The 26,720-nt window shown below is 55.8% G+C and overlaps 10 protein-coding genes across 10 annotated transcripts; 6 read left to right on the top strand and 4 right to left on the bottom strand.

Annotated features, from left to right (window-relative positions):
• Positions 1–930: 930 nt before the first annotated feature.
• Positions 931–2,481, top strand: VTJ04DRAFT_5163 (uncharacterized protein; the record flags this gene model as incomplete). The annotated part of the gene is made up of 3 exons (XM_069363249.1): positions 931–1,160; positions 1,240–1,447; positions 1,507–2,481. The coding sequence occupies 3 exons, from the start codon at positions 931–933 to the stop codon at positions 2,479–2,481; spliced, it is 1,413 nt and encodes a 470-aa protein (XP_069220114.1).
• A 1,445-nt stretch (positions 2,482–3,926) lies between these two features.
• Positions 3,927–5,206, top strand: VTJ04DRAFT_5162 (uncharacterized protein; the record flags this gene model as incomplete). Its single annotated transcript, XM_069363248.1, has 2 exons — positions 3,927–4,052; positions 4,151–5,206. 2 exons carry the CDS (start codon positions 3,927–3,929, stop codon positions 5,204–5,206), a joined length of 1,182 nt encoding a protein of 393 aa, XP_069220113.1.
• Positions 5,207–5,385: 179 nt separating this feature from the next.
• On the bottom strand, positions 5,386–7,250 carry VTJ04DRAFT_5161 (uncharacterized protein; the record flags this gene model as incomplete). The annotated part of the gene is made up of 4 exons (XM_069363247.1): positions 5,386–5,577; positions 5,678–6,938; positions 6,992–7,034; positions 7,193–7,250. 4 exons carry the CDS (start codon positions 7,248–7,250, stop codon positions 5,386–5,388), a joined length of 1,554 nt encoding a protein of 517 aa, XP_069220112.1.
• Positions 7,251–9,158: 1,908 nt separating this feature from the next.
• VTJ04DRAFT_5160 (uncharacterized protein) lies at positions 9,159–10,704 on the top strand (the record flags this gene model as incomplete). The annotated part of the gene is made up of 6 exons (XM_069363246.1): positions 9,159–9,427; positions 9,500–9,522; positions 9,597–9,616; positions 9,689–10,033; positions 10,106–10,460; positions 10,574–10,704. 6 exons carry the CDS (start codon positions 9,159–9,161, stop codon positions 10,702–10,704), a joined length of 1,143 nt encoding a protein of 380 aa, XP_069220111.1.
• Positions 10,705–13,059: 2,355 nt separating this feature from the next.
• On the top strand, positions 13,060–13,875 carry VTJ04DRAFT_5159 (uncharacterized protein; the record flags this gene model as incomplete). The annotated part of the gene is made up of 2 exons (XM_069363244.1): positions 13,060–13,722; positions 13,795–13,875. 2 exons carry the CDS (start codon positions 13,060–13,062, stop codon positions 13,873–13,875), a joined length of 744 nt encoding a protein of 247 aa, XP_069220110.1.
• A 1,974-nt stretch (positions 13,876–15,849) lies between these two features.
• Positions 15,850–16,355, top strand: VTJ04DRAFT_5158 (uncharacterized protein; the record flags this gene model as incomplete). The annotated part of the gene is made up of 2 exons (XM_069363243.1): positions 15,850–15,977; positions 16,100–16,355. 2 exons carry the CDS (start codon positions 15,850–15,852, stop codon positions 16,353–16,355), a joined length of 384 nt encoding a protein of 127 aa, XP_069220109.1.
• Positions 16,356–16,454: 99 nt separating this feature from the next.
• VTJ04DRAFT_5157 (uncharacterized protein) lies at positions 16,455–18,397 on the bottom strand (the record flags this gene model as incomplete). Its single annotated transcript, XM_069363242.1, has 3 exons — positions 16,455–16,532; positions 16,908–17,900; positions 17,960–18,397. 3 exons carry the CDS (start codon positions 18,395–18,397, stop codon positions 16,455–16,457), a joined length of 1,509 nt encoding a protein of 502 aa, XP_069220108.1.
• A 259-nt stretch (positions 18,398–18,656) lies between these two features.
• On the top strand, positions 18,657–20,355 carry VTJ04DRAFT_5156 (uncharacterized protein; the record flags this gene model as incomplete). The annotated part of the gene is made up of 4 exons (XM_069363241.1): positions 18,657–18,896; positions 18,949–19,394; positions 19,451–20,029; positions 20,109–20,355. 4 exons carry the CDS (start codon positions 18,657–18,659, stop codon positions 20,353–20,355), a joined length of 1,512 nt encoding a protein of 503 aa, XP_069220107.1.
• A 237-nt stretch (positions 20,356–20,592) lies between these two features.
• VTJ04DRAFT_5155 (uncharacterized protein) lies at positions 20,593–22,839 on the bottom strand (the record flags this gene model as incomplete). The annotated part of the gene is made up of 1 exon (XM_069363240.1): positions 20,593–22,839. The coding sequence occupies one exon, from the start codon at positions 22,837–22,839 to the stop codon at positions 20,593–20,595; it is 2,247 nt and encodes a 748-aa protein (XP_069220106.1).
• A 2,519-nt stretch (positions 22,840–25,358) lies between these two features.
• VTJ04DRAFT_5154 (uncharacterized protein) lies at positions 25,359–26,585 on the bottom strand (the record flags this gene model as incomplete). The annotated part of the gene is made up of 1 exon (XM_069363239.1): positions 25,359–26,585. One exon carries the CDS (start codon positions 26,583–26,585, stop codon positions 25,359–25,361), a length of 1,227 nt encoding a protein of 408 aa, XP_069220105.1.
• Positions 26,586–26,720: the final 135 nt, after the last annotated feature.

Here is a 26,720-nt window from a genome sequence, read left to right as displayed (position 1 = left end):
GGAGTATACCTGACTGGACTAACGACGTGATGAGCAAGCTTCTGCTGTATGCCTCTGTTTTTGTTTACGACTTGAATTTGAGGACATGGTCGCCGAGCTACACTCAGGTAGTTAGCCTTCTGTATGTCTTCAACACGAAAACGACGCGTCCATGAATGGATAACTCAGGCTGCAGCGGCCGCGGTCCAATTAGAGTTCCTGTGCTACCAACTTCACATGTTGATGAGCCAGATGATGGTGTGGTCACTTGAACCCGCTTATCCCAAGCGGGACTCGCCTGCAGCAGAGCCCCACTTGGTGGGGTTCCAGTGCCGGCGCCAAGACCGGAGACTCGGGACCGGTGACATGCTCTTGGCATTAATGACATTACCTGTTACGCAATGGATTTCTGGACCTCTACCTACACACCATTCCTAACAGGTGAGGAACTTTGGTGTGTCAAGCCTGACGCTGACCGGATTTTGATGAGTTACTTAATATAACCAGATGTCTCGTGTCTGTACCGGGGATTTCTGCAGAGTGCATCGCTGAGGCGGGCTCCCAAATCGACTCGGCATGTTGGCCATGAAACTTACGGTAACAGGATGTAATATTACCTGACCTGCGGTGTCAACCGGTGACCCCGTTCACCTGGATGGGACCCGCCTTTTCTGCAGCATCGCCAAACCACAACCAAAGCATCATCACCAAGCTCCGGCCGCAGCACTGGGGCAACAACAATACCTCACCATTGGCATGCGGGCCATTGCCACTGCTCTTTGCGCGTAATGTAGCTTACGGCGACCCTCGGAACCCCTTTATCCCGACCGAACTGCCAGCCACGACCGTCCAACGACCTCCGTTGTTCACCGTCCTCAGCCTTGCCCCTTGGCCTTTTACCAAAGCAAGCACCCAACATCGCCTTGACCCGTTGTTCTGCAGGCCGTCTTGATGGCTCCCCACGCCGACAGACCGTCGGGCTCGGATCCTGCCGTGCCGTTCGCCCAAGACACGAGGCCAATTGGACCGCCCTCGGGCATCTTGGCTATCCCATCGCAATGGCACTCGGAACAGGGCCTCCAGCACAGCCTGAAGCAACTGGGCTTCGACGAGAAGCGCGAGGACGGGTACAGACTGAAGGGTGTCCAGCTTATTGACGCTGTTCGCCAGTCTCTTCATTTGTGGGTACTGCACCTGTGAATGTTGCTCCTCCAGCACCCTCCTGCTCGGCCATGCGCTCACACAACTTCCTCTTCCCAGGCCCGTCAAGACGTTTGATACCGCAGCTACCTACTACCACAAATTCCGCGTTCGCTACCCAAGCAGCGACTACAACTATGAGGATGTTGCCTTAGCTGCCCTGTTCGTGGCCTGCAAGGCCGAGGACACCATCAAGAAGTCGAGGGAGATCCTCTGCGCCGCCCACGGGCTCAGGCAGCCACACGACCACAAAACCCCCGATGACAAGGTGCATATGCTCAGGTGCCCGCAACAATTATCAAGATTCCCAAAGGCTGACATCTCTAGATGTTCGAGGCCCCCTCTCGTTACATCATTGGTCTGGAGCGCCACATTCTCGAGACCGTTGGCTTCGACTTCCGGGTTCAATATCCCCAGAAGCTTTTGATCAAGGTGGTTCGGCAAATGTTTCCGCGCGACGACCCGTCCTGTCAACAAGAGGGTAAAGAGTTTCTTAAAGTCGCCTACAACATGTCGATAGACTTGTACAAGACCTTTGCCCCCATCAAGCAAACCACCTTCACCATGGTCCTCGCCATCCTCGAGTTGACGGCGCGCCTTCTGGGCACAACCCCCCAGAGAACAAAGGCACTCCAAGAACCAGGGAGCTGGCACAGCAACCGTCCCTGCGTTCTGGAGACAATCCTCGACCTTTTGGATCTCTACACCCGCTTCCAAAAGTCCACCAAAGTCGGCATTCGCTTTGACCTCCAGAAGTTCATGGACATCAAAATCGACTACAACAACCTCCTTTCTAACGAAAACCGCGACCGCTACACGGGCTGGTGCGACCGCTGCTCCTTGGACAGCAACAATAGCATGGGCATAGACGCCCCATCCGCCACTGCAACCCCCGGCTCCGCCACCTCCCCGGCCACGAACCCCTCCCTTGCCGGAAGCAACCCGGCCAAGCGCAAGATTCCGCCGACCGAAGGCACGCAGCGCTTCATCTTTGACGCCGACAAGGCGCGCCAGGAACGGGATATTGTTGCCAGGTACTTTGAGGACGAGTACGAGGAGTACGAGATCGAGGTAGAGGAGCCGATTCCGCCCGAGCAGCCTTCGGAACCGCGAGGGAAAAATTCGGGACCACAGCCCGGAAGGGGTGGTGGTGGTGGTGGTGGGAATAATAATCAGCCTGGATTCCGCGGCCATGCGCCTTCGGGGCCTGGGCAAGGGAATCATTCGCGCAGTGGGAGACATGGACGGGATAGGCATAGGAATCAGAGGGGTGGAGGGGGAGGTGGGGGTGGGGGATATTGAAGTGGTGAGCAGGTGTCTCTTTCTACTAGTAGTGGCGTGAGATTGGGTTACAGGTTGGTCTGTTGAGATACCCAGTCGTTGATCAAGTATTCAAGACAATCTACTTGCTGGACAGGTTTGGTGTTGATTGCTCACATTGAGATTTCAAGGTTTGGCAGCGTGCTACAGGTGAGAATGTGAGTGAACTTGAGTAATCGGCCAATGGATGGACCAGTGATTTGCCTTCTGTCCCCGGTTTCCTAGGAAGTAACAGGGGTAGAAAAAGAGTAGAAGAGGTTTGGTCTAATGAGCCGGGGAAGTCATCGATAAAACCTTGGGGCGGAAAACCGATCTCGATGGCGCACGAAGCATTTTGATGACAGCATGCTGTCAGGGACCATGCTGAGGGAGCACACTCTATTCTTTGGTGCTACCATGAAGGACGGCAAGACAGGGGGGTGAGTTTCTATTCTGGGTGACGCCAACGAAGAGCACCGCCTCGGGCCCGCATGGTTGGGTCCGGTTATGTATGGAGTATGTACCCGCATCTCAACGGCACAGCTATGAGTTCCAGTGGCTTGGTCTTCCTTGGGAGCTAGCGTTGTCATCTCCAACAAGTCTTTGCGATGTGGCTGTCAACTGTGCCGCTTGATCGTGCGACACTCCACTCCGGAGACATCCGGTGCCGTCCAGAGGTTATTTGGGCGGTGCGAGGGACGGGGCAACCGCCAACGGCAGGCAACAAGATTAAGGCCGCTCTCGTTGCATGAGTGGCTTACTCATGAACAGCTGGGCGGGCACCGCAACCGCGACGAGGCAAAGGTTGTATGTATGTACATACATAATACAGCGAGTGAGATCGAAGAGACAAGGCAATGCTACTCTCCTCCCCGATCGACAAGACAAATTCTATCCATACCGATGTCCTTTTAGCGGCAACAAATATGTCAAATCTCTCGGCCGGTATATAATAAATGGAACCCTGGCACATGTTTCGAAACAACCTTTGCCCCCTGTCAGCATGGTTCGGAAAGCCATGGCCTGTGCCGTCGGCACGATGGGTGTAACGGTGAGATCTGGGTGTTGAGGTGTCTACTTTCAGTTATTAATCCCTGTCAGAAACCCAACTTACACCAGGTTTCAGACTTCCTTACTCAGCCCTCGAGGCTTGGGCTTACTTACTAAGTACACCTGTCCACCCCCTGCCAAAGGGCATTCCGTAGGATAGCAACATGAATAAAAAAACGACCTATACTAGGACTGGCGTCCGCCATGATCTATCTGGCTCTGATTTGGGTAAAATCCCACGACTCTCCCAAGACGATCCTGCCCAGTCCTCTGGGTGAGAGCTTGTCCATCCCATGTGTAGACTGCGTCCAAGATATCCCATCCAGTCTTGAGCACATACGCAACACCCTCCACGACCTCTCCAGCCGGCGCCTCTACCGTCGGCTCCTTCAGGCACCATGCCGTCCCGAATCACCATCAACACCATCATCCCCATCGCCTGCACCCTGGCCGCCCTGGTCCTCGTCTGCTTGACCATCTTTGGCGGCTTCAACAGCAACCTCCGCTTTGTCCACTGGATCAAGGTATTATCATACTCCCCTCCCCCAGCCCCCCTTCTCTCTCAGCTACCTAGGTACCGTACATACATCCCAAACATCACTAACATCAAGTGACTAAACAGACCACGATCCACCCCTCACTCACGCGCTCCCCCTTCAACCTCCCCTCATGGACCAGCACCCACCTCTTCACCGAATGCGCCACCTACCCGTCAGGCCGCATCACCTGCTCCAAACCAACCTTCGGCGTGCGCTTCAACCCGGCGCGCGACGACCTGCCCGGCTCTCCCGCGCTGGCGGACGCCCTGACCGGCTACGCCAACGCAAGTCGGTGGATGGCGGGGGGGTACATCTTCTCCGCCGTCTCGCTGCTGCTGATCCCGCTCGAGGGGCTTTTCTTCTGGCGCGCGCTGGCGGCGTTCAGCGCGGGGCTGGCCGCGGTGGTGGTAGCTGCTAGCACCGTCATCGGGGCGGTGTTCGGAGCGAGGGCAGTGGAGGAGTTCAACGCCGTGTTCAAGGCCGGCGGGGTCAAGGCGGCGTTGGGGATTGTGCCGATCGTGTTTGGCGGCGCGGCGGCGGTGCTGGCGCTGGTGGTGTGTGGGTTGTACGTGGCTGCGCATCGGGCGAATGCGCGCAGCGCGTATGCGAGGAGTGATTTTGGAGGTGATGATGATGATGATGAGGAGGAGGAGGAGGAGATCAAGCCGGCGAGGGGGAGTGGGACGGAGGAGTATCACAGCGCTCCTGCTGTTGAGGCGGCGCAAAGGAGGTTCAGTAGGCTCAGTGTTGGTGGTGGGTTGTCGAGGTCGGCGTTGTCGCCGGCGAGGCACAAGTACGTTCAGATCGAAGAGCAGCAGGAGAGGGTGCCGCAGTGGCAGCAGCAGGAACGGATGTGGCAGCAGCAGGTGAGGGAGATGTTGAATCCGTCGCGGAGAGCGTTGCCGGAAGGGTATAACTCGGCTCGGCTGGACTTGGATGCGGATGTGACCGGGCAACGTGGGGATGCTAGGCCTTGGCCGGGGACGGTTTCGCCTCCTGAGTCGTCCAGGTTGAGGAGCCAACCGCCGAGGTTGGAGATTCGGAAGTCTGCGCTGAGCCCGTTGGTGGTACCCATAATCAGGCCTACGCGGGATATGAACACGGTGTATGAGCCGTATAGGCCACCGCAACGACGCTGATGGCGCTCAATTGGGGTATATATCGTTTGATCGTTTGCAAGGCGGGCTGGGGATAGGAGTTATGGTCTGTTAAAACATAATACCACCACGGCGCGAGATGGAAATTGGTTTAGAAAGGTAGAATAATTAATCCAGGCTGATCATACCCGGACCTTGAGAAACGGCCATCGGCCACTTCATCACAGCTTGAAATCGGCATTCGTCTTCTCCCAGCCCGTAGTCTTGTCGCCCTTCAACGCGACCTTCTCAGCCAACCTCGCCTTGAGTCCACGAGACCTGTCGGTACACAGCTCGTACATGGTCGACAGGTTGAACAACAGGGTGTGCGAGGACCGGCCTGCGTCCACCATTTGTTCAAGGAGTGCCCTCCCCTAGACCAATGTCAGCAATCAGCAATACAGAGGCGTATTTCTCTGGCGGCAAGAACAATAAATAAAAGACAAAGAGAAAAATAAAAAAGAAGAAACTCACCTCTTCCATCTTCCCGACATACAACAAACAAACCGCCGCATTTACACCCACCATCTCATCCCACTCCGCGACCCCCTGCTCCCTCAAACCCATCCACTTCCCCAACGCCGCCTCATACTCCCCGTCCGCCATATCGCACAACGCCTCCAACACCTTCCCAACCACCCCTTCTTCCCCTTTCCCTCCTCCCACCACCGCCCGCGCCGATTCCACATCCCCAAGCTGCAACCACAACAGGGCCTCCCTCATCCTCGCCATCCCATCATCATGACCACCACCGCCATCTCCCGTCCTCGCTATCGGCAACGTCCGCAAATGCTCGACCGCGCCGGCGAGGTCGTCCATCTCTGCCAGCGCGCCAGCGACCCGGACGCCCAGGTCGGCGAGCCGGGCCCGCCAGACGGCGGCGTCCGAATCGCGCGAGGAAGACACCGCTAGAGCGAGCTTGGCACGCGCCTCCCGGGCGAGCTCGTAGTAGCTCATAACGGCGCGGCGAGGGTCGCCGAAGCCGAGGGCTTGCAGGCGGATGGCGAGGACGCGGAGGGGCCAGGGGACGAGGTGTTCCTGCTGCTGCAGCGGCGGGGGAGGGGGCTTTTTCAGCTGAGGTTGGGTAGGGGATTTGAGGGTGTCATCGGTGGATGAGGTTTCGACTGGAGGAGCAGGAGTGTGGTAGTAAAAGGCCGAGTGCAAGTCGCCGAGGGCTTTGACTTCTTGTGCGGCCAGCGGGGTGGCGTCGATCAGGGTGAGGCAGGCGAGACGGGTGTAGAAGAGGTGGAAAATGCGGCGGTGGTCGGTGGGGTCTAGGGGTGCGTCTGGGGATGGTGAGGAGTCGGGGTCATTGGAGGTCGAGGTGAGGGCACGGGCCGCGGCGATGGCGGCAGCGCGGAAATGGCCTTGAGCGAGGAGGTCGTCGATGGGAGTGTCTGGGCCCGGGGGCGGGTCAGGGTTGCGGAAGGGAGGAGGGACGTTGGCTTGGGTCAGGGGGTGGTAGATCTCGGGCCGGAGGAGAAAGGAAAAGTCCTTGGGCCCGAGGCGCGGCGTTGATGCGGATGGGTGGATGCGCTTCCCGGTGGCCTGCGGGGCCGGGGAGCGCATGGGAGAGCGTGGTGGCATGGCGGGAGAGGTTGCTCTCGGGGTTGAGCCGGCGCCGGAGCCGGAGATGGAGGCCGGGCCGGTAGGAGGGGCGGGACTGCGTTGGCGGCTCCTGAGAGACAGGCTGCGCTGCACTTGGTCGGCCACAAGAGGGGAGTTTATGGGGTTCCTATGAAACGGTAAGTCTTGGGAAAGGAGTAAAATGATGAGAATAAGACTCACTCATCATCAAGCGGCCCTTTGGTTGAAGAGCGGGGTCGAGTGGCTGGTTGATATCGTTGTCAGCATCCAAACTCGGCGCACTCATCTGACTGAAAGCTGACAGTAAATGCGTCCAACAGCGAGGATGTACAAAATGCTAAACAACATGCCCCTCCCCAACCAACACTTTGCAAGAGAAGCAATGAAAGCAACTCAACTCACCCTTAACTCCTGACCGCGTCCTCACATGGCCCTTGGGCGGTTCTTGGGGAGTCTCCATCCTGAGTCACCAGCGTAGAGACTTGCCGTAAAATAGGATATTATTATACGGCAGAAAGGTGATGCGGGTGTGAAGTGTGATGAAGAGTGCCCGAGATTGGATGAGAGTTGAGCGTTGACAAATGCGTTCGAGCGGATCTCTGTTGGTGAATGCACCCGACCCCATGCAACCCTAACCCTGATGCGTCTCTGAGAGGCCATCAGGGACACCAGCAAGGAGTGGGATACCAAGTCATAGGTTTTGACATGATGACGACGAAAGGCACTAGATTGGGTACATTTATGGCAGATTGCCGAATATCTCTATGATAATAACATGAAAGACACCACCTTACTCATCTAAGACCTACCATCCAATGCGGCTTGCCCGCAACGGCTACCCTTGAGTGAGGCATGAAGAGGATGCCTTCAGGATGTGCATGTAGGCTGTTCGAATCCATGATGAACCCATATCATAGTCATTACTGATACTCAGTGAGCACGCTGGTACGCCATCATATGACATAGTCTCGGTGCTCTCGGACCTCATGGCCTGACACATTGAGCTCTGAGGGGTTTCGTTTCATCCTTACTTCTCCTTCCCATCCGTGCCATTCCAGACCTGAAAATTCTGAATCCTAGACACTCAATCAGTTCTAGATCAAAATATTCACACATCGTGGGCGGGGACCGGCATGCCTCCGAGCCGGGCGGGAGCTCTGTGACACCCACGTGTTTCTCGGTGGGGAGTATGTATGGTCCCGCGGTCTTCACTCCGTCTTGTCCTTGGCTGGACGTTTCTTCCCCAATCTAGAAGTGGTTGAAACAGTTGGAGGTATCGTAGAGTTTGCCATCTAGGGTCTAGCTCATCGAGAGACTCCAACTGGTGTGTAATTAATTGTCCCATGGTACACCAATGAAGAGGACTTTGTTCTTTCCAGAATTTTGGACTTGGTGGCAAGTCAAAAACAGTAGCGATCCAATGCTGGCTGAGATAAATCAGACGACACTTGCGCACATGGTAGCTCTCTTTGGTGTAAAATCCTAGTTTCCTGTCGTCTAGGTTGACGTGCCGAGAGCTCTGAGACAAGGAATTACTCGTAACAGTACCAACTATGCCGTCGCGTGGTCCCGATCTCAACACTTCACCCTCAACCACGCTGTGTTACCATTGACTGGGATGTGGTGGGACGCGGGGAGGCGACGTCAGAACGTCTAGACTTCCCAGATCCCCTCCTCCACATGTATCCGCCAACCATCGGTCTCCCGGGTAGTTCTGTCCGCCACGCCGTTGAAAACGGCCATGTCCCCATCATACGAGTACATGCCGAAGAAAGTCCATGTCTTCTTGTGCCAAGTCCTCCTCTCGGTCTGTTCACGGATGGCCAGGTCTATGACAGTGCTGTAAGGGTCGCACAAGCCCCATGACATTTGCCTCCCCCTCCCTGACGCAGCGTCTCGTGCGCTTCATCCCAATACTATTGACTTGATAAGCAGCCTGAGGTATGTGTTTTATGACAGGCATCGTTTCTCGAGTTTGTTACCTATCCCAGCTCATCGCCACCTTAAACAGTCCATCCGGAGCCACCCGAAAGTTGTAAAGCAGGATAGAAAAATATCGCTTTGTGAAGGTGGAAGGCACATGACGTGGAACTTGCCATCCATTGTCTTCATCTCCCAAGTCCGGTCCTCCCTATCCAGGCTCCAACCGAGACCGAAGGCCACTATCACAATCAAATATCGCGAGCCTCCGATTCACCCTATTCTCCAAACACCACCGCTCCAACGAATCCCGACGACTCTCTTAAGGGAGCGCCGGGCAGTAACCGCCATGTCGATACACACCTCCTTCCTCCCCTCTACCACCTCCCAATAATCATCATCATCCTCGCGCAAAAAAGGCGAACACCCACCCACACACGCCATCCCAATGCCTGACAAGTCGGGCTACCTCGTCCCGCCTTGGTACGACAGCCCGGACACGTCGCAGGCGGGCCTGATGGTCGCGGCCGCCTTCTACGGCGCGTCGGTGGCCGTGGCAGCGTTCGACTCGTCCAAGGCCGTGCGCCAAACCCACAAGCGGTGGAAAAGCAACGCCCGCGCAAAGGTCTACGTGCTCATGGTCTGGGCGGTCATCGTGACGTGCATGATCACGTCGTTGAGTATCTGGTTGTTTTTGTTGGGTATCATTCCGCCGAGGTGAGCTGAGGATTGACATTCCCTGTCTTGGGTTGAGTTGAGGGGGTTGAAAACTAACAGAGGGCGAAATAGTTTTTGGTACTTTTTCCTCATGGGTAGGTCCAGCCTTGTCTGTGCTGTGGTACCTCTCGAGGCTTTGTGTTTGCTGACATGGCGCTTGATGGGAAAGTAATTCCATGGGTTATTCAGGTAAGTCACATTACCTCTATGTTTCCCACCTTTACCCTGTTCCTGACCTAATAGTAACATGTCCGTCACCAGACACAATGCTTGATGCAAATCCTGGCCAACCGGTTATCCCTCATCATGTACAACCCCGAGCGAGAACGGCGGCTCAAGCTCGGTCTCCTCATCGCCAGCGGCCTCATCAACGTCAGCGTCTTCATCATCTGGGTCCCAGCGCGGCTGCAAATCAGCCCCACGTGGGTGGAACTCAACGAGATCTGGGACAGAACAGAAAAGGCTATATATGCCGTCATCGACGTCTGCCTCAACGCATACTTTATGTGGCTGGTCAGGTCCAAACTCGTGGCCGGCGGATTGAAGAAATACAACGTGCTGTGGAAGTACAATATGATCATGGTGTGCTTCTCCATCTCTCTGGATGTGAGTACTTCCCATCATGACGAGCGTTCTCAGGTCTCATCTTGGGCAACTAACTCTTATGTCTTTCACCAGATCATGCTCATCGGAATGATGTCCTTTCCCGACAGCGCCATCTACGTCCAGGTCCACCCGCTCGTGTACCTGACCAAGCTAAACATCGAGATGAACCTGACCGAGCTGATCGGCAAGGTGGTCAAGAAGTCGGTCGGATCCCACTCACTACCCTCGGCGGACGTGTGGCGGCCACATCTGCCGCCGTGCAACTTCAACAATCTCGACCGCGAGTGGCTGGGGAGCGCGAAGGACTTTATGATGCCGCCGACTTCGGCAGGGAAGGATAGTACCCACCGCCGCCATCATGTCGCGGAAGAGATCGATCTCGGTGCCGTTGGGCATCCGAGAAAATCCGAGAGCCATCCGGGAAATGGTAATAACCCCAACCATCCAGCAGGGCCGACGAGGCCTACGTCGTTGGGAGCGTTTGGGCTCGGCACACCAGGAACGGAGAGAACGGAGGAGAGATGGGGCCTCGATTCCCAGATGGAAAACGGACCGAGCAATACGACAATAAGCACATCAAGGTCGGGGACAATGTCAACGACGATGACATCCGGAGAGGGGGTACCTCACAGGGCAGTGGACAGGGGGAACGCGAGGAAATCAGAGCCTGACATATGACAAAGGATATGGATAAAGATGAATAATAACGGTTTTTGGTCTTTGGCCTTTGGGTAAAATATCAGGGAAGCGTTGAGTGCTCTGCTCCTACGGCTTCCAGCTCTTGGACCGATGGAGATTGGGATGGTGTTCTGGCGATGTCTTTCCTTTTGTTTGTTACTTCCATTGAGGATCTAAGGGTTGGGTCAGTGAAACAGGAATATCGGAGTTCAGGAGGAGGCGTACTGGGAGCGGGATAATACCACAATCGCTCGAAGGAAATTCAACAATCATTTCAGGAATTTAATATTCAACCGCACTAACACCATCAAGCTGGACGTCGATATATATGTTATGTCGAAGACTATTGCGGAACGGCACATGCACAAAGTGCATAGCAATTCAAGTAGTGGAGGTGATGTTTCTTCACTTTCCCTATGACCAGAGTATGCTGCGAACGATGAAGGGCGTCAACCAACCTAGAGTGTCCCTGTTATTGTCATCAGCATGAGCCCCTTACCATCGCATATTTGTAGAGCATTGGCGCGCATCAGCGGTTGAATGCAGTATCATCTTATCCAAACATGAAGTTCACGCACACTAGCCCCTCCAATGAGAGAGCAAACGGTATTATTAGTGAAATACGTAGTAGACGTCGAGCCAGGGCGGTAGTATTGACACCGACTTAGATGGAAGCCGGCGGATGTAGTGGTAGCCAGGACAGGGGTAATGGGAGCACGATTAATAACTTAAATCTCTTCCTATACCCCCTCCGCAGCCCAGACTTGTTGACGTCGTGGTACCCAATACCGGCTTGGCTATTTATTTATCTAGACGCTTCCGCGCTACAAACCATTGTTTTGCTGTTGACGTGCTCTGACGTTTTCCTCACTTCTATACTCCGTATGGCCGTCATCACAGAGATGGTTCTCGAACACATTCTCGCCCCGGATATTGGCCCCGACACTCGAGTCCGATTTCCAGTAACACAATGACGCTCCGTGCAGGTTGTACTATTGACTCCTGAGTGCAGCTAATTCGGATCAATCACATCATACAGATTGCGCGTGGATTCGTGAGAAGTCAGGACCGAGGACGATGATCCCGCTCATCAAGCAGCCATGAATAATTATGCCAGTCGTATCCTTGGAAGCATCGAGAACCTGGACGTATTGTCGAACATCCGACCTGGGCCAGCAACTCCTATCTGCGTGGATCATCCCCAAGTTCTGCTTTCCTTCGCTTGTATCGACAACAACCTGGACACTATAAGGCCAAACGTAAATGGCTAGATCATTACAGACCTAGGTTGTATGGATTCCACAACGTGTGAATCGTCCTGTACCCCGTCGTCCATACCTCTGCGATGAATGTCAATGTCGTCGCATCCACTTATGTTCGTGCAAGAACCTGCCTTCTTCGTTGTTGTTCTCTGCCGGCATCTGTCCATCCGAACTTCTAGATCCCTTTTGGCATCAACGGCAGTTGGGCGGCGAGAACCACACTAGGACCTGCGCAACCGTTGTGATGGCCGGCAGTGGAATAAGACCGAATCTTGGAACCGAGCCATGACAGGTGGGAAACTTGATGCCAAGCAGACGGATCCTATATGATGTTTGCGGGGAGATATGAAGGACGGCTGGCGTCAGGAACCGGGTCGCGGTCCCGCGCGGGTACCTAGTTGCGGAGAGAGGCCATAGCGTGGGGTATTAACGGTAGAGGGAGGCGATAGCGTCGGCTATAGTCATGTTAATACCGGCCTCGGTGAACGGCGTCATGGTGAGAAGATGGTGCCGCCCGAAGTATCTGCCAATGTTTGGCGGAAAAACCGGTGGTGACAGAGAGGCATATCGGAACCGGGAAATTCGACCTACGGCAGCAGGAACGGCTATTCTTGCGATCCAGGGACAGCCGCCCCTGAAGGACTCAACAAGTTGTTTATACCCGTGCCGCCCAATATCTAAACTGCTCACGCAATTCACAGACGCTATCACCGCAAGCAAGTCTCATCACCATGCTCGCCGTCCGGAACTCTGTGATCACAGCCAGGGAAATGATGAGGTGATACACCGGACTATTCAACTCCCGGAATAATCAACATCGCAATTTCTGCGCGGCAATCAATCATTCTGGAAATATCACGAAGACATGACACGGCAACCTTGGTACCTCGGACAAGGTCTCCGTGATGATCGGGACCAGGTAGGGTAGGTGGATAGGAGTCATAGACCGGGGACACGTTCGAGAAGAGCATATATACCGGGCTAGTTCCCAAGTTGTTCTTCCTTGTCTCCCCGGGTCTCTCAGCACCAGCAGCCCGACAAACAGTCATACACTGACCGTCCTATCTTAACCGGAAGCCCTCCAACATGACTCGTTTCTTTGTCACTCTCCTGGCGGCGGCCGCTGCCCTCCAGCCGGTGATGGGTGCTCCCGTTGCCAACCCTGCGGAGGGTGAAGATGTGGAGGTGGTGGCCACCCGCACCGTCCGGCCTCGTCCGACCGGCCCAATCCCGACCCTGCCACCGCCTCCCACCCTGCCGCCTCGGCCTCCGAAGCCGACCGTGACCCGGTCGCCGCCTCCCAAGCCTTCCAGCACCAAGAAGGATCCTCCTCCGCCGCCGCCTTCGTCCACCAAGGTTCCGCCAAAGCCTACCCGCTCGCCTCCTCCCAAGCCGAGCACCACCAAGGTCCCGCCGAAGCCCACCCCAACCAAGGAGCCTCCCAAGCCCACTCCCACCAAGGAGCCTCCCAAGCCCACTGTTACCAAGGAGCCTCCCAAGCCGACCACCACGAAGGTGCCTCCTAAGCCGACGACTACCAGGGTCCCTCCCAAGCCTACCACCACCAAGGTCCCCCCGAAGCCGACAACCACGAAGGTCCCGCCCAAGCCCACTACCACTAAGGAGCCTCCTAAGCCCACTACTACCAAGGTCCCTCCCAAGCCTACAACTACCAAGGTTCCCCCTAAGCCCACGGTTACCAAGGAGCCTCCCAAGCCGACCACCACTCCGAAGCCCACCTCCACCAAGGTAAGTCCATGCATGAACCTTCCCAGCCTCTACCAGAAACATCAACCACCACCTCTGCTAACACACCCAAAGCAAACACTGACGGTCCCGACGATCCCGCCCCGCCCGACCTTCTATACTCGGATTCCCCCTCGGGCGGAGCAGGTTGCTTGAGTGATGGACCTACCAGGTACTCAGGAGGGAGGCAAGTGTGCGAGTGATGCAGTTGGTGGTTTTTTTGCAAGTGAGACGGTTTCGTTGATTCTGATTCCGAGACGAGTTCTGCCTTTAAAGTTTTGAGCGGTTGACTTTTCTTACGCACTGGCTGGACATGGGACGAGACAAGCATAACTGTCCTGGCCAGATGGTGAGTATCGGTGTTGGGCATCGTTGTGGTGCCTTTCACTGGAATTGGTTGTGTGCAGTACATAGGTACCTCGGTGATTAAAATAAAAACTATGTGCGCGTGCTCATGTTGTTATGTTCCCTGGTGCGAAGTTACGGAGAAGGAAAAGTGAGTTACCTGACCTACCTACCTGAGGCACCTACGTAACGATGTTTTGATTTCCATTCATGTACCTAAGTAGAATGGCAAGAGGAAGGGCGGGCTTTTATACGATGTTTCCAGTTAGTGCAATTAAACTATAGAACCGATGTATGAGTCGCGGAATATCACATAACACCTTCGAGTTCTGAAGGACGGGGTGTCTGGAAGAGGTTGGATATCAACAACTTGAGGCACCTTAAAAAGATCAGAGAAGATATACTTCATGACCAAGCATCTTAGACATTCACACCTAAGCGCAGATGCTATATTTCTCTCGATACTTGTCCGAATATTCCTAGACTCGATTAGCGCTGTCAACGCAGGCGCGGAGACTCGTCCATGTTAGGCATTGTTTCCATGAATAATACCTTACTGTGTCCTCGTTGCTAACTTGCACGGTATCTTACGTACTGGAGAATGGCCTCTCTTACGTCACAGTTGGTTGGCGAAACGCCACTCTCACACCAAAGCATGAAGCCGATTTTATTGTTTACACCGATGCTGGCTTGTGTCTACTCACAGTCCTTTTGTCGCTCTCCTTGATTCCCCAGCTGCTCAAAATGCGCTCACTTTCATGGAATACTATAGTACTATGGAGGACCTTCGCAGTTCTTCAGCAGCGGTTCGCAGTGCGACGTCGCTTCTGGGCCGTCGGATGATGAACTGCATTCCTGGCGTGACACTGCCTGATGCTGACACTTCCCCTCTTCAACGAGACACAGATGATACAAACGCCTGAACAACAATTATGTTGAGGTGTTTTCGAGATGCTCCTAAACTTTCCACATCTGAAGCACCATCTGAGTCCCAAACAAAAACGGTGCCTGTCAGGAAATCGATTTGGGAAAGATCATGACCCCCAACCCGTCGGATCTGCTGTTCGACTTCTTTGGGTTTGTTGTCCGGAGATCTCTCTGTGCCCGATCTGGCACCCCCCCTGACACGCCGAGCTGCGACAAGACCACCATCCCGCGTCCCGCATGTCATCCAACCACTCACATCGCACAGCCGGGGTAACAGTCCGGGGAAGCGGAGCCTCCCGCACTGGGCAGGACCCCGCCAGGACCTTTTCCCTCGGCTAATCCCCCGCCTTGCCGGGGCTCGACGGGCGTCTGCGACGGGTGCGAAGTGTGGGAAATGAGCCAAACCACACCACAGTGGGCCGTCCATCATACCACATGCCGAAACGCCCGGCTGCTGTCTTCTGGGAGCTGCTCGGGCAATATGCCTGTCTTGCGGGGCGAACGGAACTTCAATGTTTATTCATATGTGTACCTAAATACATGACATAAGCCCCCATGTCGAGTCGTCTCTGGACTCGGATCTGTTTAAATGTGCCCATCCCCTGCTACACAGCACTAGCTCGAAGCTTGAACTACTCCTACTACTACCTTGCTTTCACCTTCGACCCTAGACATCCGTTTTCAAGCTTTGCTTGACTATAGCCGCCGCGTCTCCAACCTACCAACCCCGAGAGTCACCTGGGATGCAATAACCTCCTCTCTACCGCCAGCTTCCGGCTTGGGACACATCAAATCTCAAGGCTTAACACCTCCAAAACAACCACCATCGTCACTGGAATAACCACCACCACCACCAAAATGACCCTCACACCCACCCTTCCCCGCCGCCCAAACTCTCGCGCCATCAGCACCTCCGCGCGCGTCTACCCGCCCTACCTCCTCCAACTACACACCGCGAGCCGCAAGTCAGGCCGGTCCCTGAAATGGTATGCTTTCCTCCCACCTTTTTTTTGTTTCTCCTCCCCCCCCTTCCCACCAGCCCATCCCCATACATACCGACCTAGGTCCCAGAGATAAGCATACTGACTTGGACGCTTGCTTGTACCAGGCTCCCTCCCCTCGCCGCCGCGGCAGTAACAGCCGGCTACGCCGCCACAGCGGCCTACCGCAGCATGCAGGACGCTTCCGCCGCCGAGGAGGATCAGCACCATCATCGTCTGCAGCAGCACCAGCCACAACATCAACATGACGGACGGCTGACCCGCGAGCACGAGGCGCTGGCGGAGGCGTACGGCGATCGGGGCAGCTTGGAGGAGCTGCAGAGGGCGATTGAGATTTATGAGGCGCAGAGGGGGAGGCGGTGAATTTTTTTTTCTTCTCCCTCTCTTTCTCTTTGGTGTGGTATTCTGTTTGGCATGTTTGGTGGGAGGCATTCTGTTTTTTTTTTCCTTCTCTCATTCTGTCTATGCTATGACGGACTGGAACTCTCTCTGCCCATTTGGATAATGGGCTCGGGTGCATTTGGATGGATGCATGATATCCTGGCGTTTGGGTTGGGTTGGATTTTTTGCAAGTACTTACGTCACCTATGGGCGTTCAAAAAACAAACAAGCATATGGATGTGTAAAGCTTCTTTCAGTTCTTTCGTCCAGGTCGTCTTCATCTTCAACCTCATCTTCACCGCTGGTGTCAACAATGGATATGAATGAGCATGTGATGGAGTGGAGTCACCATTTCGGCTCTCGGCCTCGGGGTTGCATCAAACTTCTCCTGCCTCTAGGTAGGCAAAGGAGACGACAACAAACACTTGAGGACAAGATCACCATGTGGCTAACGATGAATGTAGCCCGACATTCCAAGTTGTGTATACTTCGCATAGACAGGTCAATTACGTTGACATAAACTTTGTAGCCTACCCCTTTAGAGCCTTCTTTTTTTGGCTTCACTTCACTGGCAATCTCCTCCTCCTCACTCTCCCATTCCCCCTGGTCCTCCATCTGAGCATTGACCTGCTCTTCGGCATCTCCGGCCAGCCCTTCACTGTCAAACTCATCCTCCGAGTACAGATCGCTGTACTCGGCATCATCCACGTCCATCTTGTCCCCGTCATCATCCTCTTCTTCACTCTCTCCTCCCTTCTCCCCGCCTCCGCTAGCCTTCCTCGCCTCCTCCTTCGCCTTGCGCTTCTTTTCCACGTTCTCCTTCTGCTGCTTCTTCCTCGCCTCCTTCTCCTTCCTCCTCTTCTCCCACCTCGCCTCTAGCTCCTTAATCTCCTCTGGCGTCTTGTGCACATATTCATGCCACATCACCTTGCCCGCGCAAAGTCCTTCCTCGACCTTGGTCATGCGCAACCGCATGCGCGGACCCAGCTCCACCAGCTTGACGGCGCGCCGCTCGACGTTGTCATGAGCGCCGCCTTCGTCGTCGCTGTTTTGTTCTGACGCCTTGGTCTTTCCGCTGTGAACCTTGCGCGTGGCCGTCTCGAGCACCTCGACCTCGGCGTCCGACTCGGGCTCACTCCCGCTCGTGCCGTCCGTCTGGTACCCTTGACCGTCCTCGCCGCCGATCATGAACTCGGAGATGTCGCGGAGCTTGCCCAGGTTGGGAAGCCCGCCCTTGCCGTTTTTGGATTTCAGCATCTTCTCTGCGGCGTTGAGGCGGCGGAGCGGTCGAGAGAGGCCGACGGGTTTCGTGGTGATGGCGTAATGCCGGAAGTCTAGGACGAAGGTGCCGTCTTCGGATTCCTCGCGGTTGAGGAGCAGGACGCGGCGGATGGATTTGAGAGGGGTGGTCTGGGGGTTGATGGGCGGGAAGAGGGATTGGAAGGCTGTGGTGGTGAGGGTTTCGAGATGCCGGGGGACTTTGGAGTGGGCGTCGGAATTGGGGCTGACGAAGTTGTTCATGACGAGCTGAAGCAAAAAGTTAGTGGGTTGTGGGAGGATGAACGAGGACAGGCTGGGCGTCTTACCAGAGGAGGAGTAAGAAACTCCTTGCCGCCACCCTTGGGACGTCTTTGCGCACGTTTTACGTCCTTGGCCAACGAGTACCTCTCAACGCGAAAGTGGAAAGTCGGCCCACGGGGTGCAATGGCGAGACGGAGGTTTGTATTCCCCGAAGAGGATCTCGAGAACAGGAGGAGGTGGGTGACGCCCAGAGGGCCGCACATGGTGACGTAGTCGCGCAGCCTGTTCGCCTTGCGCTCCTTCAATCGCGATGCTGTACCCGGCTCCATTACCTTGCGGACATCGCTGGCGAGCTGACTGACGCTGGTGCCGACCTCGCTGGCGCCTATCCGGATGACCATGCTCTTGGGATCGCGGGGGTTGGCGTGGCCATTGACGGCAGCCGGGTTGGGAGGGTTGTGGGCGCCCACATGAGTCCTCTTCTTCTTTCTTTGCCGAGCCATGGTGGATGGTGCTGAATGTGAGGCGACACTGGTATGTGTCTGGAGATTGATGGTGTTGTTGATGTGATGTGTGCAACAGAGCTCGAATCCAAACAGAACCGAAACGGTAACATCGAAAAATTTCGGTGGGGCCTGCACGATAAGATCCGCCCCACACCGCGATAAGCGATAAGCCATGAATTTTGGGGGAACTGCAGCTGCTTTCTCGTCCATCCATTTGAGGTTCTCGCCAAAAAGTCACAAACAACCCGACGGCAAGATGGGGAGCACAGAGAAAGACGCCGCGAAGGCGGCAAAGAGGAGGAAGATAGCCCACGGCGAAGGGGAAGCAAAGAAGTCCTCGACGTCGACTACCAAGAACGAATCCAAGCCTCAACCCAAGCCCGAAGAAAAGAAGACGGAATCCAATCCTCCAAGTTCCAACGACGAGTCTGCTACTCTCGACAATTCCTCTGGCCAGGGAAACAAGGGCTCGTCCCAGAAGACATTCAGGGATCTGGTATGACAGACCGAAGACGTTAATTCATGGTCAAGCGCTAACCTTTCTCAAGGGCATTGTCGACTCTCTCTGCGATGCTTGCGACCGGCTCGGATACAAGACGCCCACGCCTATCCAGGCCGAGGCAATCCCATTGGCGTTACAGGGGCGAGATATCATTGGCATTGCAGAGACCGGTAGCGGCAAGACGGCTGCTTTCGCCCTCCCCATCCTGCAGGCGCTCCTGGACAAGCCCCAACCTCTCTTCGCCCTCATCCTCGCCCCGACCCGTGAACTGGCCGCGCAGATCGCCCAGGCCTTTGAGGCCTTGGGCTCGCTCATCTCCCTCCGGTGCGCCTTGATTCTGGGTGGCCTGGACATGGTCCAACAAGCCATTGCCCTCGGCAAGAAGCCCCATGTGGTGGTTGCCACCCCGGGTCGTCTGCTGGACCATCTCGAGAAGACCAAGGGGTTCAGCCTCCGCAACCTCAAGTATCTGGTCATGGACGAGGCGGATCGGTGAGTTCGCTGTTGTCTCCCTGTTGCCTCCTCATAACTAACATGACATACCCCAGTCTCCTTGACATGGACTTCGGCCCGATTCTCGAAAAGATTCTCAAATTCCTCCCGCGCGAACGCCGCACGTTCCTCTTCTCGGCCACCATGTCCAGCAAGGTCGAGAGCCTGCAGCGCGCCAGCTTGCGCGACCCCCTCAAAGTCAGCATCTCGTCGTCCAAATACCAAACCGTCGCCACCCTCGTGCAGAACTATATCTTCATCCCCCACATGCACAAGGACACCTACCTGATCTACCTGTGCAACGAGTTCGCCGGCCAGACCATCATCATCTTTACCCGCACCGTGCTCGAGACCCAGCGCATCGCCATCCTGCTCCGCACCCTTGGCATGGGCGCGATCCCGCTCCACGGTGGGCTGTCGCAAAGCGCTCGTCTAGGTGCCCTCAACAAGTTCCGCGCCGGGTCGAGAGATATCCTGGTCGCTACCGACGTTGCCGCGCGTGGTCTGGATATTCCGAACGTGGATTGCGTCCTCAACTTCGATCTCCCCGGCGACTCCAAGACATACGTTCACCGCGTCGGCCGTACCGCCCGTGCTGGCAAGTCGGGTCATGCCATCAGCTTCGTCACGCAATAGTACGTTGTCACCCTCCCTTCCTCCCAATGTCACATATCACTTGTTTTCACCACGAAGTCATGCTAACGGTCCCAACAGCGATCTGGAAATCTGGCTCCGCATCGAAGCCGCCCTCGGCACGAAGCTCACCGAATACGCTCTCGAGAAGGACGAGGTGATGGTGTTCAAGCCGCGCGTCGAGGAAGCTCAACGGGTGGCCAAGAACGAGATGAAGCAGCTGCTCGAGGACCGCGGCAAGAAGGGATCGGTGCTCAAGGGTGTGAAAGGCAGGAAGAGGGCTGCGCCTGGGTCGACTAGGGACGATATGGACGCCGAGGAGGGTTAATCTAGTCAGGGGAGGGCTTAGTTGTAAGAAACATCGGCGAGCTGCGGTGTGGCCTGCATTTCGGATCACAGGAGTTGGTGGCGAGGCGTATGAGGGAGTATATGTATATATCCATATATTGTTTTTGCATAGGTCCCGTTTGTGTGAAATTAGTCCGAACAGAAACTCCCGGTCGTCAAGTCCCTCTAATGCGCTGTCATCACCACTAACTAACAGGCCACTATTCGTTCCCCTTTTTTACGCACCACCCTCACTCAACACCCTCGTCCAATCAAACTTCCTCCACCTCCTCTTGAACCCCTCCACCCGGTCATCGTGCCTCGTCCACCTCCCCTGCCGCTTAATCACGTCCGGCTCGCAGTCCACCATGCCCCCAATCACCTCCCTCGCGAACAAGTCTCCCTTGGGCCACTTGTCCGGGTCCTCCACGATATGTCCCAGCCCCCCATCCAAATCAAACCACACGTGGAAATACGGCATCTCCTTGGCCAGCGACCTACGAAACGCCATGCGTCCCAACCCTTGCTCCTTGGCCGCGCGCGACGTGTCGATGACCTTGCGGTGCTGCGCCCACTCCTCGTCGGCGGCGAGCATGGCCTCGCGGAAGAACGCGGGCGCGGTGGCTCCCAGCTCGTAGGGGATCGGCACGGCCACCAGGGCCGCGTGCAGCCGGCGGCGCGGGGCAGCGGCGTTTTCGTAAAAGATCACGTCCCGCCCTTGGTCGTGGTACAGGCGCGTCAGGGACTTCATGAAGTTGCGCATCTCCTCCCACTCGTCGTCGTCGCATTCGAGGAGGTTGGTGCGGTGCGAGAGGGGGACAATGACGGCGCCGCCCTCGGCGCCCGTGATTTCGGGGGCCGGCGGCAGGGTGAGGTAGGTGCGCGTGGCGAGGGAGATGACGGGGGCGACGGGCAGGTTGGAGGGCGGGGCGCGGTCTTCGTGGTAGCAGAGCGGGCAGGTATCGAGGATACGAGAGATCTTTTGGTACTCGTTGACGGCGGCGTTTTTGAGCGCCGATTCGGACTTGTGCAGGCGTTTGGCGAGCTTTTCGGCGTTTTCGTCCATGTACTCCAGGTCGTTTTCGAAGCGCGCATCCTTGGCGATCCGCTCCGCCAGCCGCTGCCCCTCGCCGCCTGCCTGGCCGCGCGTGCGCCGCTCTTCGCGGACCATGTCTTCGATGGACATGTCCTCGTTCGCTTCAACCTGGCCGCGCTCGGTGCCGCGCTTGGTGGTGACGGGTTTGACCTCCCCGCGCGTGCCGGCGAGCATGCGGCTGTGGGAAGCGTCGAGGACGATGGCTTTGGCCGAGGCAGACCCGGTCGCGAAGGCTGCGGCCGCCGCGTTGTACTCGGCCTCGAGCTTGGCTACGTCGGGGGCGTTGCGCAGCTTGGCGCGCATGAGCTGGGCGCGCAGGCGGTTCAGCTCGGACTGGTCCATGGGCGGCGCGGGCTGGATCTTGTCCTCAATGACCATGCCTTGTTCCGGAGGTGGCGGGGATGGAGTGGGAGAGCGATGTGGTCGTGCCTTGGCCATGCGTTCGGCATAGAGGTCGCCGGTGGGTTTCTCCTTGCCGATATAGCCAGGACCGTACAGCTTTCGCCTGTCAAGCTCCATCCTTTCCTCCCTCGCCTCGTCGAACTCGAGAAGGCTGCCGAACCGCTCGACGGCGACTTCATCAACGGGACGGCCGGTCTGCTCGGCAATGGTGTAGACCGCCTTGAGCTTTGTCATCCTCCACTGCGAGCCTTCATCGCCGAAAGTGTAGTTCACTTCCCGTTTCTTCGGGGGCTCGGGTTCCTTTTCGCACATGACGGTCTCGTGAGCGAGACTCTGGTTCAGCTCGCGATGGTGAAGGACCCGTTTGGGTTCTTCCCTGACGGGGGAAGGGCTCTTTCGCTTGGTTCCTCTGTGGACATAATCAATGTCGAGGGCCGAGGGTGCCGTCATCCATGAATCGCGAACCAGGCGTTCTGCGATTGGAGGTGTCTTTTCCTCGTCAGGCAAGGGGAGGTCTAGCTTGGGATCGGTCGGCTTCAGGTCCTTGATATCCTTGGTCAGGCGCCTCTCGCGCTTTTCGTCTCTCGACCGGTCTCGAGACCTCTCCCTCGATCTCTCCTTGGACCTGTGCCTGTGTTTATGACGGCGCTCAGCATCGTCGGCATCGTCGTCGCGGGAATGGTGGCGTGACCGCTTGTGACGGTGTCCGTCATGGTGGTCGTCATCCTCATCCCGGGAATGATGGCGATGACTCCGGCGGCTCCTGTCTTTCTCGACATCCTTCCTCCGGCTATCACGATCACGGCTGCGGTCACGGCTGCGGTCGCGGTGTCGATGCCTGTCGCTGGTTCGATCGCGCTCCGAGGACCTGTCGCGATGGTGATGGTGGTGATGACGGTGTTTCCGGCGTTCTTCTTTTTCAGCAGCGCGTTCCCTCTCGGCCCTTTCGGCGGCCAGCGCCTTTTCGAACTCTTCGAGGCTGGACATTTTTGGTCGTCGGCGCTGCGGCCGATGTGGATGAAGTTGGAAAGCTGAATGCCAAGACGAGACGCGATCAGCGGTTGCGCTTCGCTTGGTGACGTCTTGAGCTCTGCGGTGTGGAGTTACGGACCTTTCCCAATTGGGACGGCCTTGGAGCCTCAAAAGCGCGGCGAGCTCTGCAAGACGGTATGTTACGCCACTGTAACGACGATCGCACAGTGTCAGCAGTTCGGTTGATGTATTGGTCTCGGCCCACTGTCCGTCCCCGTTCAAAACTCTAAACATCCTGTCTTCCATACTAGTAACATCCGAACCTTGAGATTTGCTGTTGAACGAAAGAGGTCGAGCATCTTTGCGGGCTGGGAGAGGGATTCAAGAGGTAGTCCAGATTTATCCAGACTCCAACTCCTCCTTGCACTGCCAGTGAGGAGATATGGGACTCCATTCTTATGTTCGACTCTGCCTCCCGTTCCGAGACTCCTACTAATAAGGTAATTACACACTCACACACGCAACCGGAGGCTTCCCGGTTCAAAACGTCAAGAGACACAGACATAGTGTGTATTATGGCTAGGTCGTGTGAACAGGTAGGTAAACTGACTCTCTGATATTCGACTGATCTCCTTCACAGCCGCACGTTCGCCATGGTTACAGGAAACAGCCACGAACACAAAAGGGGCATGTCGACCTTGGGTGACGCCTTAGGCGTCGATCTAGGACACATTGCATGAACAGTACGCCGTATACCTGCTCCTTTCCGACAGCAAGCCCTATTCCCACGACTTTTGAACCGTCAAACAGAGCAACATAGAGATATAAAGTAAAAATATCCACCCAATCCTCCCAGGCCTCTCCTTAGGCGCTGTGGTAATTATAAACCTCAATCCTTTGTGTAAATTTATCCACAGCGACCAGCAACAAAGCAACCTTGCCATCTCATAGCACGTGGCTCGAACCACGACAATGCGACGAGTCTTGAAGAATACTTTGTTTCTCTTGCATGTGAGTTACGCAGGTGTGCTGTAAGGGGGCCAAGTGGGTAGGGTGGGCTGCCATTTTTAGATGCAATATTCTGTTTCGTTTCTACCGTGCCTGCAGTGTCAGCAAGCCACCGCAGGAGGCAGCCTCCATTATCGATGTGCTAGAGGCTGGGTCAACTCATGTAGGTACTTAGGTACAGTATCTAGACGAACAATGCTGCGATGTAGCAGCAACAAGGGCCACAGCTGACAGTGAGTCGGTGGTTCCGAGTCTGATTTTGACTTTACGACAACTTCATGCCTCATGATGATGAATCATTCTTGGTGTTGAATACATACTGTTTCCCTGGAATGATACGCCTCCACACAGATAGTGTCCTTTCACCTTTGCCTTACATGTTTCCCGCCTGGTGGGTCTGTAGGGCTGAGTCGGAGTAGCGCCGCCCGGACTGGCCCGTCACGGGTCCCGATCCAATGGCGATCACAAACCACCACCGCGGCAGCCTCCGCCACTGATCCCGGAGTCCCAGGATCCGGTTCGTAACGTTAGGACGGCCAGCAAAAGTCCAGACCCAGGTCCATACTGTGTCGTACATACTGCCGCCACCTGTTGATCACCAGGCCACTTCTCTGGGCTTCGTGACTCCTCGAAACTGGAGGTTGTGAAAGAGAAGTGTAGCGGGAATCTGGCAGCTCAGTTTGCTCAGCGGTGACCACAAACAGGCTTTCTGTGGTTCTACTTTCGAATGTCGACTCAAAATGGTCTGCTGCTGATTCATCCCCTTTTCTTGGCTGCCTGGTTGCTATCTTTACGGCCGCGGGAGAGGTTGGAGGGAGGGGAAGAGGTAATTTATGTTGTGCCACTTCAACCCGTGGAATAAAAATCTGGCATGATGTAGTTTGGCGATGATCTCTGTGGTGACGTGATCCTCCCTTGATTCTGAAGTATAACCAGGCGTCACGGGCCAAACGAGGGGAGGTTGACAAATTCTGGCGCTCAAGATGCTCGCTCCAACATGCAACGTCCTGCGGCTGCCCATCCGCGTCAGCCCCCTGGAAGATGTATTCCTAGTAGTGCCTGCTGCCTATGCGATGACGACCATGCGGCACAGCGCACGTTGTGCCATAAAATGATGTTGTGACACCTGTGAAAATATACGTGGTTGCTACGCAATCTGTACAATCTACAGCATTGTCAAGGCCAGTGGGTAGAAGCACATCATGATACATCGTCATCATACTCTATCAATTTGTTTTCCTCGTCTTTCGTACCAGGAGTACTTGCAGAGTATCCCCAAACTCGACAAGCGACCCACCAAATGCAATGATAGTAGTGTTGCCCAAAATACCCAAACGCCTACCCCCTCCTTTCAGTCCTCTTGTAAGAGTCATACAACCCAAACCATCCATCCAGAAATCCCTCAAGTATCCAATGCCGCAGTAACAAAACCCTGGGTATAAGCCAATCCAACCAGTTCAGCCCATCATACATATCATCGCTTCAATCTCATCCCGTTAATAATACCACCAACGAAATGGATCACATCAGTATGCAGAATACCGTCCTTGCTGCTGCTGATTCACAAGATACTGCTGCTGCGCAACCGGAAACTTGGCATAACTGTTAGGATTATAGGCCACGTACTGAGGCGGTGGCGACCTCGGCTGCTGCTCCTCCTCCTGCTGCCGTTGTTGTTGTTGTTGTTGTTGTTGATGATATTGTTGTTGGTGATATTGTTGTTGTTGTTGTTGTAGTTGGGGATCGAGCGGAGACTCTTCCTGGATCGAAGCGCACTGGCGGGGAGGGGATTTCCGACCCGGCTGAAGAGCGGGTGGGGCGTGGTAGAAATCACCTGGCATTTCCACGGGCGGCTGAGGACTAGTGGACGCGGCGGCGACAGGAAAGCTGACTTCTGTGGCCGGGAGTTCCTGAGGAGGGGGGAATCCAGGGCTGCCGAGCGGGATGCCCAACATTTCCGGGGTGGTCCGCGGGATATGAGAGCTTTCCTGGGAGGCGGAGGTGCCGGGACGGTAGTAGGCGTAGCCGGACTGGATGCGGGGGACTTGGTAAAGGGTTGGGGGGGAGCCGAGAGGTGGGGAGCCGCTGGCCGAGTTGCTGTAGTGCAGGCTTATCGGCGACGGGACGGGCGAGCGGACCGATTTGCTGCGGTCGGCGGGGTTGATGGTTTTGAGCCTGCCGTTCTCGATCATGGCCTGGAGCACGCCGGTGTCGAGGAGCTCGGCCTTTTTGATGATCCGTTTCACCATCTCGCCGCCCGCTTTCTTGAGCTGCGACTTGACGAAGCTCATGACCGTCACGTTGCAGCGGACCTCAATGTCCTCCCTCAGATACAGGCCTTCGGCGGGTGCGCCGAGAGCGCGAAGGCCGATTTCGGGAATTTCGGGCGGCTCAACTCCGGGCTGGTTGCCGGCGATGGTATATTTGTGTCGCAAGTCGACGTGCATGGGAGCATAGACGTGCGTTTGCAGGCCCCAGGGCATGTCATGGAAGCAGCCGTTGAACTTGATGGTCGAAGACCCCATCTTTCCGATCCCAGGCACAAACTGGACTCGCTCCGTGATCTCGTACCATGTGGAATAGTACTCATCCGTCTCGGCATCGCTAGGGGCAGGGATGGGACGGTGGTCGATGACGAGAGGGTTCAGAGTGATGACCTCGGAGTGCGAGTGTAGGATATCAATGGCCAGCTGCCGCGGGATAAAGCCCGGGATGGGCGTGATGACGGTGAATGTGTCCTTCTTGCGAAACATGGCGGATCGCGAATCTCAGGATTTGGCGGGCAAGGTGTTTTGGACCGCGCGGCGATGCAAATGGTAAAGGCGATTATGATGTTCAGTCTCGCAGAAGACGAGACCTCGAGCGACTTTTTGTCGACTCTCCAAATG

This window comes from Mycothermus thermophilus, assembly GCF_041956435.1.
Source record: "Mycothermus thermophilus strain CBS 625.91 unplaced genomic scaffold VTJ04scaffold_3, whole genome shotgun sequence".
In the NCBI taxonomy this organism is placed as follows: Eukaryota; Fungi; Ascomycota; class Sordariomycetes; order Sordariales; family Chaetomiaceae; genus Mycothermus; species Mycothermus thermophilus.
Note: the sequence above shows the minus strand (reverse complement) of the source record. Positions and strands in the feature narration are given on the sequence as shown.